At 35.5% G+C, this 22,817-nt stretch overlaps 1 protein-coding gene across 3 annotated transcripts in view; it reads left to right on the forward strand.

The window, feature by feature from the left end:
- The first annotated feature begins 1,599 nt into the window (after window positions 1–1,599).
- The window catches only part of LOC145694962 (nuclear RNA export factor 1-like), a 120,116-nt gene continuing 98,898 nt past the window's right edge, over window positions 1,600–22,817 (forward strand). Inside the window, exons 1-2 of one of the 3 annotated variants that reach the window (XM_081771775.1) lie at window positions 1,600–1,823; window positions 21,979–22,048. In XM_081771775.1, coding sequence (XP_081627901.1) covers window positions 1,739–1,823; window positions 21,979–22,048 — 155 coding nt within the window. In that variant the 5' untranslated portion in view covers window positions 1,600–1,738. The remainder of the gene's footprint in view (window positions 1,824–21,978; window positions 22,049–22,817) is intronic. The other 2 variants (XM_081771774.1, XM_081771773.1) reach the window with 2 other exon arrangements.

Below are 22,817 nucleotides of genomic sequence, written 5' to 3' on the forward strand. Positions count from 1 at the left end.
TATGAAAGGAAAACTCCGAAAATACGTCATGAAAATTTTCGAGTTGTGCGAAGCAAAAAGTGGGTATTTAAGTAATTTATAAGTATATGCGGGCTCATATTCTGGTGACGCACAGCATAATTCGGCATTGAATGTTGTAGAAACACTTTGTGATGACATAAAAAACAAAGGGTATACATTATATGGATAGATGGTTCTCCAGTCCTATTCTTTTCGATCATCTGTGGAAAAATAATACGAAAGCCGTAGACAATGTTATGCAGAATAGACAACAAATGCCAAAGGAAGCTTTCAAAAGAAAACTACAAAAGGGGTGAACATATTGCCATGCAAAGGAAGCATCTTTTAGCAATCAAGTGGAAAGATGTAAGAAAAGATCTATATATTCTAAGCACTGTTCACACCGATGACATGATTGAGCAGCCAATGTTCAAAGGAAGGCATCAAAAAATGAAACCTTCAACTGTGGTCGACTACAGCAAATACAAGATAGGGATAGACAAGTCGGACAAGCTGCTCACGTAGAAGTACAGGGACCATCCCAGTCTTCGTCCTGTTGAAGGCTGGTAGCAAGGGGCCATTACCCATACAGAGTTCCCCCAACATCCACCAATCCTAATAGAATAGGACAAATGAGATGCAAAGTGTGCAGCATCCGCACGGGAAGGGGAAGTAAAATACTAGCTTTTATTGTCCGATATGTAACTTTGGGCTTTGCGTGGGAAAGTGTTTCGAAATGTTTCACACTAAAGAGAAGTACTGGGACTTTCAGATCAGAAAAGACATTTTCTATGAAGTATGAATTCAATATTACACATCAGATAAGATTGTGTGCAAGTGTATTTTCTAGTGTATGCAATAAGTGAAAAAACTGACAAAAGGCAACATTTTTTTTTCAGGACCATCGCATACATTCCAAAGAAGGTAAACGGTTCGTGTTCCTAATTTTGAACATTTGATATATTTACTGTATATTATGTTAGTTTCTAAGAAATTGGTTTAAAATCTGTGGAGATATGAAATTTTAAAAATACCCCTAAAAAGTGCCGGACAGGGTGTGTGAAATACCCGTCGGGCTCAGCCCAGCTATACACTTTGAAATAAATCCTAGGAAATATCTTATGATGTTTCTAGTTAAAATCACGACATGAGTGGCATCAGATCGAACGTCATTTCATATGTTCTGAACGATCCTACGTAGAGGCGGATCTAGAAGGTAAAAACTGGGGGCAACCAGAACCGAGACTATGATAAATATATCATGAGTTTATTATAAGCTTTCAAAAATATATAAGTAAGAGCTCCAATTATTTTTGTCACTCAAAACTGGGGACTAGTTCTCCCTCGTCCCCGGGCTAGATCCACCTCTGATCCTATGAGATTTATCTTGTTTAGTGTATGCTCTATTTCGGAAAGAAAATTTGTAAGATTTCGATATGAGAGAAAGTGAAAACAAATTTGTTTTCTCCCTATTTTTATATAAAAATAATACAACGTCAACGATCTATCACAACAGACTTGCAAGAGAGAACGCAGTTGCCGGGAGAGTGATCTTTGCTAATGCATGTTTTCCGAAGAAGAAGAAGAAGAAAACTAAGTACTGCTCAATGGAAAGTTTCCACAGTGGAGCACGAAAATTAACTCGAGAAGAAAAAGCAGAAGAATGGAATATAAATAATCTTAATCCGAGTACACTTCAAAACAATATAGAAATTGTTCTATTTAAATATTTATAAAAATGAGTAATGTCAACTGGGACCAAATAACATTAGAATTTATAAAGAAAAACGTGAAAGAAGTTCCATTGAGGTCTCAGCTAAGAGGTAACACGTAATTTAAAGATTACTAGAACCCTTTTTTCCTTAAAAAAAATATTGCGTTATCAATTGCTAGCAAAACGGTAAACGTTCATGCATTTAATAGACGATAAAGCATAGGGAAATATGTAATTACAGAAATTCATTCTCATTCAGGTATTTCGCGACGGTAATTAGGTTTGTCACCTTTCGTTCCCGGCAATTGACTACCATGTATGACTCTATTTTGGCGGCTTACAAATGTTATACAAGTTCTCATTTACGCCAGTTAACTATTATTCGGTAAAAGCTGACTTTAGACTGGCAGTAGTTAGATGATTTGCGTTCCAAACTTGATACTGCAAATGTAAACATGAATATGTAAAAACGGCATTTGTACTGTATCACAGGAAAATTAGTTACTACATTTGGTTAGATACATTGAGTTACAAGTCAGTTGCTATCAAAACAGAGGCATGTAAACTTTGCGTATAAATACGGCATACGGATGTATTGCATGAAGACTACAGTGCATAAATCAACATCTGCTAGGTGACCACTAAAATGCACTAATGCTTTCTAAGCGAGTCAGGGCAGGGCGAAGCTGGTGGGCCCGCGTGATAGCGCGAGGTAGATCCGAAAAAACAGCCGCGTAAGCGAAGGTAGTGAAAACAGGTGAGTTTTGCCAATAATACGAGTGTCAATAGCATTGTAATGGTTTTATGCTGGTAACGTTATATAAAATACAGTTTCTGTACACTGTGCAGAAATACACGGCTATAATGGCCATCTAGGACGTTGATTCGGTGATACTCAAACCCGATATGTCATTATCTTGACACTTATGCGCCATTTCCACAGTTTCCCGCCACTAAATCATATCAAGTGTACCTCTCTGCCGAATAGTTCCTTCCGCCTTCACATACAGTGCCGCTTACAAATTTAAATAAACAACAGTAAACACCTTCCTGACTTCAACTATTCCCCTCATCTGACTTTCACTCGTTCTTTCTCAAACACCAGAATAAATTGTACAACTCACATGGTAAATTTCCTAAAGTTGGTCCGGCGATACAGCACTTAACACATATAAACTGATATGTAGTTAAAGAGCCCGTAATTTCCTTTGTGGAGACATCATTCATGCTTTTAGAGATCTACCAAGGGTCTCTCTGGAAATTTAATCCATACACCCTGTATTTGTGACCTAATAAAATCTTAACACCTTTCAAAGTTCTACTTTATATGTGATGTTGCATTCCTCAGGACAGGTAAACTTTAGGGCGAAACCGTTATGGTTAAATAAAACATTTTCTTCCGAAATAAGAATCATTCGTGCGAGAAAGATCTGGGAACATTATAGAATGCTGGTCCCCATACATAGGTGACGGAGTTAGTATCCAGGTTCCTTTCTTTATCATTGAATTTACATACTAATAACGAGTGAGTGAAGGCGGGTTAGTAACCAGGTTGATTACTTTCTTTATTACAACTCAATGGGGATGCAGGGCAGTGTTCTAAAAACCTGCTAAAATAGACACTAACCCGTGCTATATCGTGTGTACTCTAGCTTTTGATAACTGGATACTATAGCCAAAATTTATATTCTTCTAGTTAAGGGTAGGACAATGCTGGTGGGACAATCGTGGGTGCATTCGTAGATACCAGACATGAAGCGTCGATGGGTGTGCGTTTAAACGATAGTAAGTACTGACTAGTTTTGGAATATGATTGCAATATTCCACGTTATTCCTATGTTTACAGATGACTTACATGTTTCCCACCTGCATAAAAAAAGTCTTTTAATGTTACTTTTATTAAAGAAGTTAAATACAGCTTATTCCTTTTGTGTGAAGGTTTGCATTCTACACGCCGTTTGTGGAAGTTCAGCTTTCATTTTCAGCACTACGCTATATGAGACGTGAACAACTTTCGCAATGATATTTCGTTGTGATATAATACATTGCTCCTGTAAATTTTCCGGTACTGTCATATGTTAGATTTACGTAGATTACTGTCACTGCCGTCCCTGGTCTGCTACGCTTTTCACTCGTATGTACCCTTCATGCCTTTCTAGTGGCCACCTAGTGCAGTGGTTCGTGTTTTCACTCAGTCGTTTTAATGGAACCTCTGAAAACGTATTTATACCGAAGCAAGTAAGTCCTCCTAAGGTGAATTTGCGCACAGTAAAGTAATTCTTTCCGTAAGAAAGACTTGCTAAGGTACTAAGTTTCCCGATGCGAAAAAGTGAGTGTGCGGATCTAAACCAGGGCAGTACGAAGTTTTCAACACTGAGACCTCTATTGTAAATTGTTACCAGATGCAGCAAAGATAGTGACTATGGACGCATAACAGGTGCTCTGAGGGTGATTATGAGCTCCCAAAATCTATCAACAACAGGCAAAGGTGAATAGGAATAGAGAGACACGTATATCAGATTGTGGTGCTGCGTAGCGTAGTCGATTCCCGGTGGGATACGTGGTCCAAAACGTAAAAATGCTTTTTCCGGACAGCCATCCAGAGTGAGGTTTTCCTGGGTTTCCCTCATTCACACTAGGCAAATGCCGGAATAATACCTAGCAAAATGAGGCCTCTTCCTTCCTCCTTGATTCCCCGATTAATGTGATCACTGAGGGACGTCATCCTTGTACTTGATGGGTTAACATGGCCATAGCTGCTGAAAGCCCAGAAGTCTAATTCCTAATCGTAATGCATGTGAAATTATTTCGGTTTGAAAAGACTAAAAGTATTATGGTTGCGCTATAACATCATTTCCCAAGTTTATTGATTATCTTAGACCAAAGCAGGAGTTGAAATACTTAATTAACGATAAAGAAGGAAATGCAATAAAAATACTATACAGATTACGAATATGGGGACATTTTATATAACAGTGAATCTCACATTTCTTCGTGGAAAATAGAATTCTCGTTTCTTTTATACTGTTCTTCTTTTTTTATATTCCGATACTGCACTTAAGAACAGTTAAAGTTGAGCATCGCACCAGAAATAGCTTTTCAAAAATTACAATTATTTCACTAATTATCTCCTAATTCCTTTACGATTCGTTTTTCTTGGCACCTACCCACCAACTGTGTATAAAATTATTAAATGCGTGCAAACTTACGTGTCATAAGCATTATGCTTTCGCTTCTACCGGGTCCAGCTCCAGATGCACTTTGATTGTCATAAAATTTTTCAGTAGTCTCTGATGCCTTCATCACCAGATCCATGGAACTCACAAGAATGTTATTTTCACTTATCAGAATTTAATTTCGCACTTTTTACTTGAGTGACTATAGGAGATAAGAAAGCATGTGAGATGTTAACAGATGTTAACAGATTCACACATTTCATAGCCTAGCTACACGCTGAAAAAGTTATTTTTTGATGTTTGTTCGCCTATTCGTCCTGGTGTACACTCGCGTAGAGGCCATATCGTTCGACGTATCTCAACCAAATTTTAAACTTAACATTTTTATATGATTCCACAGAGGATATAGTCGACGTTTCTTACCAACACCAAAAGTAAGGGTAATTACACTAAAAAAAAAAAAAAAAAAAATCCTCGAAAAGGCTCTAACGATTTAATTAATTTTCCATAAATCAATATTTCATAAATCAATAACAACCCTATGTTATTGTAAATTCTTTCGCTGGGAAAGATCCATAAACGGTAGTTTACTATTGTGGGTGAGATTTTTCCGGACTACTATGAGTAATTTTGTCAAAAACTACTCAGGCAATTTTGTTTATATTTCATATATAAATGTTTATATTGTATGTTTCACAAATCGTTTTTCATTAAAAAAAAATCACAATTTATAGTTCACTCTTGGGGTGAGTTGTTCCCGGACAATTTTCTCAAAAACAATCCAGGCAATTTTGTTCATATCTCATAAATAAGTGTTTCATTAAGAAACCTACAATATCGCCATATCTTCTTTATCATCATACATATTCTGTCATTATTGGCAGGTCACTTGTCGCAACTGAGAAGGTTCCATTCTCCATGATCTTCAGCAAACCTCTTCGTCTTCACACGTACAATTTTTCTGTTTTAATATCATCCATCAGCTGTAGTCTTTATTTGTCCCTTCCCTCTCATTCCTGCCACCATATTACTCTAGTACGTCTCTCATGATACAAATTCTTCTCAGCCATTGTCCCAACCAATTTCTCTTCTTCTTTTCAGTTACATCTAAATTTGTTCTTTTCTCCTCCACCATTTGAAATACCTTATTTGTTTTCCGCCCGAACCACTTAATTTTCTCCATTCTTCTCCACATCCACATTTCCAAAGCTTCTAAACTTTTTTCATCGCTTTTTCGTAATGTCCATATTTCTCCCCTATACACTACAATACTCCGCACCAACATTTAGGTATCTTTTTTCTCAGTACTTTGTTCAAGGACCCACAAAATAGAATTTCCTTCCTCTTAAATGCTTCTTCCGCCATACATATCCTTGTTTTTATTTCATGTTCACACGTCATATCTCGCTAATAATACCCAGGTATCGGAAAGTAGTAACCTATTCTATTTTCTCCCCTCCCAGAATATGGTATAAGACATTTTTCATTGAATCATGTGGTTCGGATTCCACGTTAATCAGTAGGTCCACGTCTCATATAGCCTCGCTGCTGAACGGGACGTTAAACTCAAAATCAACTCAACTCAAAAATGCACAAGGAATGGTTTGCTCTAGGGAGTGAGGTTTCCCGGATAATTTTCTTAAAAGAACTCAGGCAATTTCTTCATATTTTATAAATAAATGTTTTATTAATATAACTACATTATGGTATCAATGATTTTTTCTTATTTAAAAATTCACAAGAGATAGGTTACTCTCGAGGGTGTTATTCTCAGAGAATGTTTTCAAGAACTCTTCAGTTGATTTGGTCTTGTTTCAATAATAAATACTTAATTTATTATTCTATAATAGACGTAAATCATTTTACATGGAAAAGTCCATAAGTTGTAGTTTACTCTTGGGGTTGCACTTTACAGAGTATCTTCCCAAGCACATTTTGTTCATATTTCATATGAAAATATCCTTAAGGTATAGTTTACTCTAGAGAGATGTTTTCTTCGATAGTTTTTCGAAAGCACGTATTATAATTTTGTTCATGGTTTGTAAATAAACGATTCCGTAATAACTGCTTTATATCATTCAATTTATTAAGTTAAATTAATTAATTTTTTCGTGTGTTTAGTTGAAAAACGATAACTTTTACACTCCTGTTAATGTAAATCTCCCGTACTCGAACGACTCTTCTAAAGGATTTGCACAAAGACTTCTTTCGCCATGATATAATAATGATAGTACCAATAGAACATTAAGTGTAGGAAATTAGTAAACTTATCGTTTTCGTGTTTCAAAATAATTTTTATTTTTGAGTTGGTCTACGAAGTCTTGGTTTATTATATAAATCTACAATAATCCGTTACGGTATTTACTAAGGTGAGTTTAGATTTTGAAATTCCAGAATAGTTTATATGAGGACAATATAAAGAAATGCATTTATTAAACGCCTGCAGAGACATGGATTTGGAAGTGAATAGAAGAGAAAATAAATGAAAATTTGCGTGACGGTTGTGAGCGTGTGGCCCCCCCTCACCCTCATTCCATTTTAAATTTTCCCAGTTTCTCTTGGCTGAATTGGAATAAGGCTGCATGGATTATACGTCGACGCAAACTTTGTGTTAGTTTTATCTTTTTCTATGAGTTGGCAGTCCTGTGAGTGGTGACTTGTGCTTTCTGTTCACCGAACAAAAGGAATGTGATGTGGCCGCGATGCTACAAAGAAATAGTACCACAGAATCGGAAACAATCTAGAAATACTTTTATTATTTTTAGTATTTTAATTATTTTATTTTAATGAAGAACACATTTAATCCTTTCTGATATATATATTCGTTGTCAAAAACACTCACATATTTTTTTTTTTTTTAAATATTTTCTCTGGCGTGACTGGCGCAATCTCACTGACGCCAGAAGGACAGCGCGGGAGACCACGGTGTGTGTGAAAATGGACGTTGTAGTGAAGTGAAGAGGTATACGACACAGCACCAAAATCCAACGTTAATTTAACAATCTTTTGCAAAATTGTATTAATATAAATATGAGCGAACTGCAGAAGTTATGCTATTTTGTTATTCACGCAAGTTACAGTGAAGTTCTACGAAAATGATACAAAACGCTTTAACTTAGCTCAAACTAAGTACGAGCACACCGTTTCAGTTTCGTGCTAACGTTGTTGTTCAAATCCAAATAATAAATCTAATGTTGAATTTCACTCGTGTTTACGATAAAGAAACGTAGGTGAGACGAGAGATCAATTTATTTTATAGATTGGTAAACAGTGGAACCATAAGTAAGTACATGGCCAACTATGCAGCCGGATAATGAAAATTGAAACTAACCTGAAAAACAGGACATCCCTTCGAAGAAAAATGGGAAGAAGATTCCAAAGAATTGCCCTCTAATACCTCTACTGACCCCCCCCTTTTTTCTGAAATCTCCAAAACCCAAGTGCGTGTGTGAATTGGTGTTTTGTTAAGTAATCTGCCGGCTTCGTCGTTACTGTTCAAAAACTCAAATTCAAGTTTTCAAAATCCTTTTTTTATTTTTTTATTCTCCAATAAAATTCATGGGCTTGTATTTAATATGGTAAATGACAAAACTGTAAAATATAAAACTTACAGAGGTATCGAACTAAAACATTGAAGTAAGTATGTATGCTGTATGTATAATGCTTGTGTTTAAGTAAATCAATATCATACATGTATTATGTTTCAGTTGCTTCATACCAGTTTCATACGCAAATCACTACTGGAACGTTAAGAATATTTATTTGGTGTAGAAATTGTACGGATGTGTATCGGGCGTGTCACTGAGCGTGGGTACGCGCATAGATTGACTTGGATCGAACCCATCTTAATCGATGATCTTGTGCAATTCTTCCCACAATCTCTAACCACTACTGCACAGAAAAGAATCTTATACTCCGTTCCATCCGTCAGACTCATTACAAATGGAAACACTCAGCGTCTGAATGAAATAACTATACTTAGTGAGATCACAACACAGGCGTACCGAACAAGACACGAACCCTATCGGTCATACGGTAACACTACAAATTATTGATTTTTAAAATATCAAGTAATACGATTAACATTAACAGACCAAAACCATATCCACGAATAAAATACATATCAACTGAAAGCATAAAATTCATATTATTAAGTCCAAACTCTTTTTGTCTTCTTGAATTCTGTCGAAGAATTTGAAGCTCAAAATGTATAAGACGATACTAATGGCTGTTTAGCTGTGTAGTTGTAAAACCTGGTCGGTTACTTTGAGTAAAGAACACAGACCGAAAATATTTAAAAAATAAATAAATAAAATCCTGAGGCGAATATTCGGATCCAAAAGGGACGGGAATGTGAAATGACGGAAACTTGATAACGAGAAACTGCATTTTATACAGTTTACCTAACATTGTTGGAGTCATTAAGTCTAGAAGACTCTGGTAGGCAAGTCATGTAGTCAGAATGAAGGAAAGTCGGAACGCTTTCAAAATTTCAACTGGAAACCAAATCGGGAAAGACCATTAGGAAGACTTAGGCGCAAATGGGAGGACAATAATACGATGGGTCTCGCAGAAATGGAAATACAAAGTAGAAACTGGATCCAGTTGCCTAAGAATAGAAGTCAATGGAGAGCTTTAGTGAATGCGACATTGAATCTTGAAAATAGCATAAATGTCGTGTAACAGGGTCACAGGATTAAAAATTAAGCATGAGTAACGAATTATTTTCATGTAAATAGGAAATAGCACTTATATGGGTAAATAATAGCACTGTTTCGAGAGACAAAAAATACGCACATAAATATGACTTAAATATAATTTAAAAGTTTTATTAGATTTATCTTTATAGATATTATTATTAATGTCTGAATTAACCCGAGTTAAGGTATAAATAATAAAAATTTCTATTTTAAGTTTATCATTTTGAATATATTTTTCTATGAAGAGTATTGCACTCTTAATATATTGCTAGTGATCAGTGGCGATTTCTTTATATTGCCGCATTCACTGCCTGTAAACAAACAATTAAAGCATAGTGTACTTTGAATTATAGAAATTCCTCATAATACAGCTTAAAAATATCTCCCTTGCTTTCACGGTGACCTCTTTGCTTCAGTTCGAGACAGGAAACACCACCATCAAGGGAATTAAAAAAAAAAAAATAATAATAATAATCAAGTATATCACTACAGCAGGGTAAGCAACTTTCTATACATATCAATACACGAGTCGCGGAAGAGCATTGAGGAGAAGCAACACGCCTTAAATAGTCCGTTAAGTGTGTGCACGAGAACTTCCAAGTTTTCTACTCAATCATGTAGAGGGAAGGGGAGAAGAGCTTCGTTTCTTGTAGAGGGGAAGAGGTTTCGGTGATCGCTTAGGAAACATTTTGGGCCCCATTTCGTAAATTTTGTGTCAACACAACGACGTAAAACCTATTGTTTCCGTCACCCAAAATTGTATATTTTATCATATTCACTAGTTAGAGTTTTCTAGTATCTGTATTAAAAATGGAAAAGAAAATATAATAATTAAATTGCAATATTTTACTTTTTTCACATGTTTTCGTACTACTTTGGTCCCTTTTAGATATTACCTTCCAAAATAGAACAGATGAGGTACAGTGAGGCGAAACCAAACAAATGATTAAGTAATTTGTATTTACGTTCTACATTAGCAACGAAGGTATATAATACAAGACTATGTTTAAAATGGGATTTAACAACTATAGTGCGTTTGATTCAGGACGTGATAAACCAACAGTACGCACTCCGGCCACTAAATTAAGGAGTAAACTAAACTATTAAAAAAAAAAAAAAAAAAAAAAAAAAGTAGCTGTAACCTTATGTTGATTATGCATTGTGGTTTTAGAGCTCCTCAAGTGCGCATATGGAGAAATCTTCAAGGATAAAGTTGGGTAGGCATTTGTGAGGAAAAGCACTTCAAGTGCTATTTCAGTATGATTTGTTGTTGCTGAATTCATATCTACCGTATGCCACGCTGTAAAGTTCACTGTTTGTTAGAAATTAACTAAAAACAAAATGGCGGTCGAAAGTTTTTTTTTTTTTTTTTTTTTTTGTAACATACAGAACTCAAAATATGTGTTTGTTCGACAAAAGTTTGCACACCACTCAACAAAATTTCTATTAAAGTTGGCATGAATATTCTTCGATGCTCTAGAAAAGCGATTGCTGGACTCAAAAACCTTCAAGCACACCCTTGTCAGTGTTACCAACCTATTAAATGTTTTTTTTTCCGCGGCCGTTCAACGTATCTGCACCAAACAGTATGAATGTTATTCGATATCCTAGGATCATTATTTTCTTGAAATGACACTACTTCGGTTTGTAGGATATTTGGCACTTTCTAATGGTATTACACATATGTGAAGTACATGATGTATTGTACCAAACTGTTGATTTTATATCAGATCGAACATTAAAATTCCGATCAAATTTCAGTTATTTATTCATGCAAGTGTCACTCAACTGCCGACATGTGCAAGACGCCGTGCGTGGGTTTGGCTTACAGTTGCACCGAACTGTCTGGTAGCCATTGCTACAGGTACAGGTAATCAACAACTCACAAGCGTCTGGAATTGGCGGCAATGTTAATAGATGAGGGATAATCGAATTATTCTCCATTTTCCATCATATTGTTAAAGGGGAAGGCAGAACTGAGTGCTGCAAATGGGCTGGTTTCCATACTAATGTCTGGTAATGAGAACATTGTATGTGAAAGTAAAGAGCATCTATGGTTGGTGGCAGTTTCTCTATTGTAATGCCGTTGACGAACATACTAAACCGAACTTCATTGATGATGTCAGTATTCAGCGCGCCATATACTTTGCAGAAGACGATTTCAGCATTCTTAATGGTGTGGTCACTAAGGACTGTATGAACTCCTAATCCTCTCAACAGATGGTTATGCTGTGCAAACACATTCCAGAAAGTCTTCTTCGTATGTCCAGTAATATACGAACTTAAGTCACATCTAGTGATAGCATGGAAAGCGAGAAGAAGCTGGGGAACTTGTGGTACTATCTGCAGCATTTCAACAATGGTGTAAACTGGGATGTACTTTCTGCTCTTTGCTCTCCCTGTTTTCATCCACAGTTTCTAATAATGATGAGCGCAAGATCTTGGTCTTGCAGTTTTCGCAAGTCTTGCATGCAAGACCAAGACCAAGAGTCTTGCACAAGTACCGGTTCAGTGGTAGAACGTTCACCTTTGGTTCTGGGGTCCCTGGTTCGATCCCAGCTTGCACCATGTGTGCTTTTTTGGTGGATAGAGACCGGGTGCGTAGGTTTTCTCGGGGTTTTCCCGTTTCCTCCTACTTTCTTCATTCGACCATTTCATTCATTTCTCATCATCATCATCTCTCTTAGCCTCGGTGCATAATTGTGGCACGTAAAACTAGATATTACATAATTTCAAAACATATTAGTGGTGTTCTAAAACTAAAGAGAAATGTAGTATTGAACATCGGTACTTCCGTACACCATAGGTGCCGACTACATGGGTATGGCCTTGGCTCCAAGAATCAAGCATCCGTTAGAAATTTTTAATTTTGCTCAAAAAGTTAATACCGGTATCGAAATAACATTTTCATAACATTGACAAAAACTTGTGTATGTGACCGCAAGTTTGATTTCATGGGCGGGTGCTTGTACGTTGAATAATTGTTTATCAATATAACTTTTAGGCTCTTCAGGTATATGGCACACTAGCATTGAGCGATATAACATTATACAGCAGTAAATAATCCATATTCACAAGTGAGAGTGATTTTGTACAGTTATTTCAAATAACTTGAAGTTTGATGCTGTACTTTTGTATTGCTAATATAGGTCAAAAGTATTTGTATAAGTTGAGTTACACAAAGTCGTTTTCAGTTTTTATTCAAGTTATACTAAAATATTAAGAGGTTTGATTATAATCGTTATTATTTTAATTTTTCTCTCTCTTTTTTGGCCAATATTGCTAAGATATCATCATCATAGCTATTCTGCCATTATTGGTAGGTCATTTGTTGCAACTCAGAAGCTTCGATATACGGTGGTCCTCAACTAGTCTCTTCATCTTGGCGTAGCAATTTTCTGTTTTAATACCTTCCAACTATTCTCCTTTGCCCCCTCCTTCTCTTTCCTTCCACCATATTCTCTAGCATGTCCCTCATAATAAAGTTCCTCCTCAGCCAATGTCCCAACCAGTTCCTTTTCCTCCTCTTAATTACATCTAAAATTCTTCTTTTCTCCCCTACTGCTACTATTTCTAATACCTTCTCATTCGTTTTCCGTTCAACCCAGCTAATTCTCTCGTTTTATCGAAAGCCTCCAATATTTTTTTCAGCGCTTTTACATAATGTCCATGTTTCTGTCCCATAGAGTACATATTGGAATCAGTAAAATAAAATCTCAATATTTAACTGGAAGTTTTTTCAATACAAAGATTAGCTAATCTTAGTTGAAAATATATATATATATATATGTATATCTGACACCTTTAGAGTGTAAAGTAATTTAGCAATTTATGGTATTTCAGTAATCGGTGCTGTATTGATTTTCTTTCATACGTCTCCCCAATTTGAGAACCAGTAGAGTATTGAGTCTGTTAAAAAAATATAAAAATATTACGAAACGTTGTAATTTATCTTACAAGTAGTGAAGCGTGGGGACCCATTGAGAAAAAATGAAGGTTACCACCTATGTTGTATACTATCATCATACTTCACGAAGGTAAACTATATTTCATTTAGAAACATATATTGTATTTCCGTTTACTATTGGCGCATTGTAGAATTTATCCAGAGTAAAATTTACGTATGAAAAGCATAAGATTTCTTAAAAGCAAGACTTGCAAGACTCTTCCAGCAAGACCAGGACCACTCTAGTCTTGGTTTTGGTCTTGCATTTGCTCATCACTAGTTTCTGGTGTGACATCATGTGAAAGTAACCAACTAGAAGGACTAAGATTTCAGTGTCGAGACAACAATGCTTCTAGCTCTACTTTTAACGCAGTGCATCATAATCCTGGTGTCAGCATCTTCGTTTTTAGCCTGCAAGTTATTAGTGTCAAGGATTTGCATCAGAAGCTTCGAAACTTTCATCACCACTGAAGTCACCTGCCAGAACTATGGTCTTATTGGAAGATGCTTGCAGAATCAGCTGGTGTCAGAGAAATTTAGCGAGATCTGCTTTTGTTGTTATCGTCAATAATAAAGTTCTTCCACTTTGCAGGAAGAGGCATATCTCTACTGTCTGTTAGTTTCCTAATTCCCACAGAGCCTTTCTCAGACGTTTCCGTGTGCCACTCTTGATTGAGTGGTGGCAGTAACGATCAATAATGATATCAATGCCCTGGAAATGTCCCCCACTTTCGAAAACATTTTGAACAAAAATATCTCCAAGGTCACCGAAAGTATGTGCTGCCGGTGACTTTCCAATTGCTATTACAAGGGCCTGTCCATTAATGATTAGCTGTGATTCGCTGTCAAAGTCTTTAGCGTCAAGTTTGTTGGGAAAAAGAATACTATCAGTCAGTATTCCCGGAAGAATTGTTTTTCAGACTGAGCGAACTGCTCATTTGCTTCTGTCAGAGATAGAGAAACAACGAAGAGTTCATGCGCCATAATGTTGTTAAGATTGACTGGACGTCCGCTTCATATGCAGCAATGAATCGCAGAAGAATGTTTCTATCCTTTTTTGCTGTGTTTATCTTTCCAGTTTTTTCATCTGACTGTTTCACTTCATACAGAGAGGCAAAGATCAGATACTTGTTTTGAGGCAGCTTGTCCCTAAAATTTATCGTTCTTTCCTCAGTTGTCAGAAGCTACAAAGACATCCGACCGATCTTGTTCTTTCTCCTCCTCTCCCTCCTCTGAAATGAGCACATGTCCAAATTTCCTGGGAACAAGCAATACATCTCGGTTTGACACTGCAACGAAGGCATAACATAGATTTGAAGCTTTTCTTTGAATGTGGCTCTTCTGCTCTTATATGATTATGGTACCTCAGCATCTGCTTTTAGTGCTAAGTTTATTCCACACTCCATTTAGTTGAATAACGTGCCCATTGCTTGCAGATTCTCTGATCACTCTGATTAACCATTCCGTAGCAATATCTGTTTCAGCTGAATTTTGTTTACTTCTTGATGCACTTCGCTGAAGCAGTTTGCATGGTATTTTTCTTCCGCTGCGATCAGTAACTCCAGCTAGCCGTGTACGGACGTGTAGATTATATTGGGACAAATTCAGTATGTGGTTACTCATATTGAATGTGGTCACAGAACATAATGTCCCTTTAATATTAGAGTTCTAGCAGAAGACACAAAGCTCCCAGTTAACTGATGTTGAGCTTCTCATCTTCTCGGGTGATATGCAACTTTCAAATCCTGAGCTGCTAGCTCTCTTTTGTAGTCGCTGAATCTTACTCTTGCTTGTGAAAGATCAAAAACAAGATTTATGCCACCACAGTACATTGACTCCTGATGATACCACTGCTTGGATCCGATTTGATTGCAGACTTGTTGTCCGTGTCAAGCAATTTAGTTTTTGTCTCGGAAGGTTGACTTAACGTCCCTAGATCTCGTCCAGTGCCACATATTTCTCTCACATTTTTGTTGATAGATAAGGCACTATTCAATATCGGACTTAATTCGTTGTGAGGCTGCAAACAGCTTCCATGTTGGAATCTGAATAATGTCCTCATTTCAGAAATATAACAAAATTCGAAACTATCGTCATGAGACCAGCGCTTATGAATGAAAGAACTGGAGACTAATGATAGCGTTGACTTTAGTTTTCGTAAACTAACTCATCTCAAAAATACGTTGTGATGACGAAATACATATATAATTTTAATATCAAAACTAATATGTCTTTCGTCATTACAATGTATTTTTGAGGTGATTTAGTTTCTGAAAAATAAAGTCAACACTGACATTGGAAACAATGACATAAAGTAAACTATTAGCATGGAAGTTTAACACATTGCCTGCAAGGCTTGATATTTATCTTAACTAGATACAAACAATGTTAACAGAATGAGATTTCAAAGTTTATTGTATTAAAATTTCTAATTTTGTATCATATTCCGTCCTTATTGTTAATAAAAAACTCGTAGTTGCAGTGAACTTAAGTTCTAGATCTCCTGCCATCTATTGACTTTTATATAACTATGCAATCTCGATACACAAAAGATTACGTAGTGCCTAAATTTTTTAATGACGAATATTACAAAACAACGGAGACCTAAACACGGTGGCATACGATGGATCTGTATTATGTAGACATTGAGATTTTCGAAAATGCTGTATGCCAACTTTTCCTCGAAAATGCCTACTAGGTTAGAGGTTCTTTACTTTGGTGCCCAGAATATTTTTATTAATATGTTCAAATTTCAATGTCGAATTCAAATCTTTCTGCGTCAGCGTGAATGCAGGGTGGATTGATTTAAATCACGATGCAAAAGTATGTACAGCACAGTATGAAAACGAGTGTTTCATGCAGAGAATAAGATCAAAATGATTAGAGAAAATCCCATTTTGAACGGGTAACGACAATCCTGCTTTCTTTGTAACATAGGGTTTCTAAATCGTTAACTATTCCAACGTGGAAATCACCATGGACATTTAAGATAGAAATTTTTTATTGTGCGCGTCTGTTTGGTTGTTCCCAGATAATAGGGGTGTATTTATAAAGGGGCTCGATTCCCTCTCCGAAACTTAAATTAATATATATATAATTTTAGGCGAAATTTGCCTATTTTATATGTATTTCGTGCCGCAAGCTTTTTTCTTTTTTTTAAGATATGCCCAGCCAAATTTGAGTAAATTTTGTGCGAAAAAGTATCATGTTGATAAACGTTGCTGTACTTTTTCCTTAATGTTTAAAAAACATTGTTTGGGATTAGAGACGCAAAATAAGCGGCTGTTTTGATACAATGGTTTTTTTCACATAAAAAGCCGGCTTTTTAGCGAAAAACGGAAATTTTGACTTTTTTCATTTTCATGATTTTTCTATCAAAATAGCTTTCTTGTAGTATACTCTATAGTTAAACATTTCATGACCTAAATGCCATATTTCCCTCTAGAATTCACCATCATGATGGATGGAGCACATGTTTTATGAATTAAACATAAAGTACATAGTATGTATTTGAGGGCAATTTTAGAGGCTATATAACTTTAACTTCTGAGTTATCGACAGTTTTTCTTCTTTAGATCATTTCATTTTTAGTTATCCGTGTTTCATGTATTAGTGCTTAGTACTCTAGCTTCTAGCGCATAAGTTAAACTTGTGCTTTTCAATATCGTCAGAGGATACTTCCACATTTCTGTTATACTGTAACTGTGTTATGATGCAGCAATAATCTTCCGGATACAACATTGAATACCATTTTATACAAATAATCAGTACGGATTTAGAAAAGTGTTTTGGGAGGGTATTTTTCTTATTAGTGGTTAGCTTTTTCTAAAAATTCCTGATTTTCATTTAAGAGGAGCTTCAAGTTTAGGAGTAAAGACATAACTAAAATTTCGTTTGTTTTAGAAATTCCCTAATTTCGGAGAACAGGCTTCAGTCCGAAAGACACCCCCACCCTAACCCTTTTTGCAAATCCATCACTGCTGGTAATTAGTAACAACAGCGGTTTAAAACATAAGAAATAAAATCGGACAGGATTCACAGTACACGCACTATCTCTACATTCACAGATGGAATTAGGAAGAACTTTTGGCAGAATGGTCGAATGCGGGATTGAATCCCGAACTTCCCGATAGAAGCGGAAAAGCTAACCACTCACTCATGTTAGTTGTGCTTGACTTAAATGTATTTCGTTTTTTTTAAAGGAGTTTCGTAATGACTGTTGAATTCTTGTTAAAAATTCAAAAACCTTCAGGACTGGGTAAACCGTAATGGTGGTTATATATTCCAGAGCTTTGGAAACCAAACGCTCAGATGAACAGTATTACGCATATGATCCTTGAACAGAAAATTCAGTATTTTTCTAACTCTAAACAAGCGTAAGGAACAGTCAGTGCATTACAGAATTCGGGACTTTGCCGATTTTGCAGGTCCGAAGCACCTGATAAGTGGTAACAGATTATTAAGTATGTAATAAATGAATAGAAAATACATTTTCAACATTGCTATTCTATTTCAAAGAAGTTCCTGTAGGAGTAGCAAAGGTGGAAGCAAGAGGTGCATTAACAATTTAGGTGGTTTTTAAGGTCCCATACAAGATTGCATTTTTTTCGGTCTTTTAAAGTAATACGTTGTATTGTAATAAAACAATGATTGTTACTCTAGTACGAATGTTTATGAAAGTCTCAGAAGTCAGACATAATCAACTTATAGGCTATAACATATTGACGAGGGAATGATATATGTAATGAACAAAGACAAGAACATAATGTTATTTTTGAGAGGGCTACGGTGTCGAAACTTAAATTTGTTTAGTGTGTTTGTTCAGCAATATCTTCCCGATGTGTTATTTTTTTGAACTCACACACATAGTATAATAAATTCTGTATATCATGTAACAGTTTTTCCCTTGTTTTTGTACGTACAGTATTTTTAATTCATAATAAAATATATTGCTTTAACGCATACGAAAGTTAAAACTTAACTGCAACTTATTATCTACATGGGTTAATTCTTTGGGATTCATATTATAAATCGTCGCATGAAAACCAGAGGAACCTAACTCCAAAAATGCGGTTTTTCGTTTTCTTCATGTTTGCACTTAATTTTGAAAGCCCCACTTGGTGTAAATGGAACGGAACGCTATCTGTTCTCCTTGTCAATCATCTCTTATAATGTAACTCAATTACCATCTTATTAAAAACACATCTTTCTAAGAAAATAATATTTTTGTCTTCTCGCCTGTAAACCTACAAAAATTGAGTTACGTTCTTCTGGTTCTCATGCGACGAAATGTGTTAAGAATTAAATTTGTTTGAACTATATTTTCGAAATTCATGTTTATTTTCAAATTTTTATATTATTATCTGCATCAACTACTACTTAAATGAGTTTTTGTATTGTAGAGAAGCGAAACAAAACCTGCTGTATCAATTTAAAGCAGAATTAAAAAAAAAAAAAAAAAATCTCAAAAAATCATGATTTTTTCCACCCTGTCAAAATGTAAACATTAATTCTGAAATGTTATTCAGAAGATAGGATAACAGAGGGTTCAGACTACACTGGTCGACATGGGTTTTGATGTCTGGATACTAATTGCTATTTTGAACAACTATTTTGATACTGATCCCAAAACTATGTTTCTTTTGTTCCCATCACCCACAGTTTTTCTATTTTTACCCGGTAGATGGCAGGGCGCATAATATTACAATAATGGATAATTTAGACATTCAAAGTTTTGTCGTAAATTCTTAAAAGTAACCGAAAGAAATACGTAATTTTTTGCTGTTATAGCTAGTCCCGATGTAATAAAGTGCAATTTTTTCATGTATCATATTACTTAATGTAAGAAATCACGGTAAGTGTCACGTAAACAATTTATGTATACACAGCTCTAGGATACGCTGTTTTGATCAAATTTCTCTGTGGTTTGTTGCTTTGAAACAGTGAAACAATGTCATCTAGAAAGTGTGTGAACTCTCCAGACATTTTTTGTTACATTTGCGGATCTTATGTAGTGAAGAGACAAAGACAACGTGTAACAAAATTTGTGAAGGATGCATACAATACATATTTTGGAATGAAATTAGGTGACCAGGACAAAAAGTGGGCCCCACATACAGTTTGCAAGACTTGTGTGGAGGCTTTGCGATTGTGGACATGTAGCAAGAAGAAAGCCCTGCCGTTTGGAATCCCAATGGTATGGCGTGAACCAAATATCATGTTGAAGACTGCTATTTCTGTGCTGTTAACGTTAGTGGTTTTAGTGCTAAGAACAAAAGTAAGGTGAACTATCCAAACAACATACAATCAGCTATCAGACCTGTAGCTCATGGGCCAGATATACCTGTACCATGTGTACCTACTATTGTCGAAAGTTGTTCTAGTGACAGTGAAGTTGAGGTAGAATTAGAACAGCATGATGATGATGCATTGTATCCTAGTACGAGTACTAGCACTCCAAAGGCATTTACACAACATGAACTTATGATCTTGTGAGAGATTTAAATTTACCAAAAGAGAGTGCCCAACTTCTTGGTTCCCGGTTGAAGAAACATTGTCTCTTGTCTCCTGAAACACATTTTTCATGGTACAGGCACCGAGAGAAAGAACTATAACCATACTTCACTGAAGAAGAAAATTTAGTGTATTGCAACAACATAAGAAAAGTGATAGAATTCTATGGTATTGCATACAATGCAACAGAATGAAGATTCTTTATTGATGCATCGAAGGCCAGCTTGAAAGGTGTTTTGTTGAGCAACGGTAATGTATTACCATCGATTCCCATAGCATATTCTGTGTTCTTAAAGGAAATGTATGAAACGTTGAGACTTACGCTCGTAAAAGTGAAATATGAAGAACATGGTTGGTCAGTATGTGGCGATTTTAAAGTGATAGCATTGTTTTTAGGTCTCCAAACCGGGAACACAAAATTTCCCTGCTTTTTGTGTGAATGGGACAGTCGGGATAGGGAGAATCATTGGAAAGTGAAAATGTGGCCACGTAGAAAGTCTCTGTCTCCAGGAAAGAAGAATGTGACACAACAGCAATTGGTGCCATCGTCTAAAATACTACTCCCTTTATTGCACATTAAGTTAGGAATCATGAAACAGTTCGTTAAACCATTAAACACGGATGGGGAATGTTTTAAATACATTACAAGTAAATTTCCAGCAATCAGTGATGGGAAACTGAAAGAAGGCATTTTTGTTGGCTCTCAAATAAGAAAGTTGATGCTTGACCGTGAATTTGAGCAAATAATGACAGAAACTGAAAGGGAGGCCTGGGTTAGTTTCAAATTGGTAGTTGCCCATTTTCTGGGAAACGAAAAACATAAGAACTATGAGCATTACGTGAAAAACCTTTTGGAAAATTTATATAAACTTGGAAGCAAAATGAGCCTAAAGTTACATTTCCTCAACTCCCATCTTGATTTCTTTCCACGTAATCTCGGAGACTACAGTGAGGAGCATGGGAAGAGATTTCATAAAGACATAGGAGATGGAAACGAGATACCAGGGAAGATGGAACGTTAACATGATGGCAGATTATTGTTGGATGTTGAAAAGGAATGTTCCCGTGTCGAGCGTCAGCGATGTCAGGAAATCGAAGCGAATGAAGTTGATGCTAAGTGACGTAATGTATTTGTGATTTTGTATGTAGGTGTAAATGAAAATGTACTTTTACATTAACATTAACATTAATTTTACAATCTTGTGGCATGTCGCATACATTTAAGAACTGTACAAAAATTGTGAGAAATGCCTGAACAAATATGTAATACGTTTCGTTAAGTCCCTTATAGGCTTATTAATAAAACAATACACCTGCTGATGGTAATATGTTTTAACGATTTGTGAAAAAGTGTGACGTGATAGAGAGAAACTGATTTTATTTTTGAAATCAGCATTAAAAATCCATTCGAAGTTACCTATTCATTTCAAAACATCGCTCAACTTTTGAAAAACTGTCGACCAGTGCTATCCAAGGTCTATTAGGAAGAATATTGCGAGAAAAATCCTACAAAGAATATCTCAAATTTACACAAGTTTTTCATTTTTCCTTTTTAAATAAATGAGATATATTCCTTTGGAATTTATTTCCTGAGTTCAGCCTTAATAACTTCAGGCAAAATGCTTAATTTACAACTTCTGATAGATACATGTGAATTGCAAAAAACAGTATTTATGCATGCGTTATAAAATATTAAAATATAATATGTAGCTATCGAGAAATGCTATTGCATTTTAAACATTTTATCCTATACTGTATAAGGTGCAGAAAACACGTTTCAGAGTTTCGAGATACGTCACTACTGTTGATTTGCTTACAGCTTATAGAATTTATAGAACTATCTGAAAAAAGTCTGAATTTATCGATGATAATCGCTTACTCTCGTATTATCGATGATTAATATTTGTTTATTTTATATTTCCTTTACAGATTCTGATGATGATAAAAACAGCGTCGCTTCAGACCTTAGTTCTGCATTAAGTGATGTATCTTTACATGGGTAGGTTATCATTAGTACTATTATTTCACCATATTTTCTTCTCTCATTCGATGCTGGAAAGTAAAGGAAGAATAAAAATAAAAATAAGGTGTTTTCTGTATATGTTTAAATATTTTAAGGTATTTTCATTTTCTAATTGAAGAGTAAATTTTATCCTCGAACGTATGTTATTTAATTTTTATTGAAGGAACTGTGATTGTTCGTTAGTTTTAAATCACGATAACAATCACGAATATTATTGGTAATTGTAAAGTTCACATGTTCCCGGTCAAGCTGGTTAAAATGTCAACGAAGTGATCATTGGGGTTGAAAATAATTGAATAAATACTATATTAAAACACAAAATTACTTAATTTATTTGAAATTAGTTACAATGGAGGTTAAGTTTTCTACAGCCCAATGAGAACACGTTATCTTAAACATAGGAGGCATTATTAAGTAGTGGAGCAATTATTCAAAAAATATTAACAAGATAGAGTATTTTGAAATATTCGCACGATTTTCAGCGAACATTTTGGTCAACATTGCGATAATCTTTTGTTAGTAATTAACCTGCATAAAAGACAGACAGACAAATAAATAAACAAACAAATAAATAAGTCATTAGTGTAGATGTTTGTTAGAAGTTCATTATCTCTCTAATTAAAATATCTCCTTAATAATCTTACAACGCTTGATGAACACCAGAAATTCGTTACGCTATATGTAGTCGAACTGAAGACAATACACGGTAAAGGCAGGTATGCCACTATTTGAGTACGTAATGTGC

The sequence above is a fragment of the Thermobia domestica genome, chromosome 9 (genome assembly GCF_964235325.1).
Source record: "Thermobia domestica chromosome 9, izTheDome1.hap1.1, whole genome shotgun sequence".
Taxonomy (NCBI): domain Eukaryota; kingdom Metazoa; phylum Arthropoda; class Insecta; order Zygentoma; family Lepismatidae; genus Thermobia; species Thermobia domestica.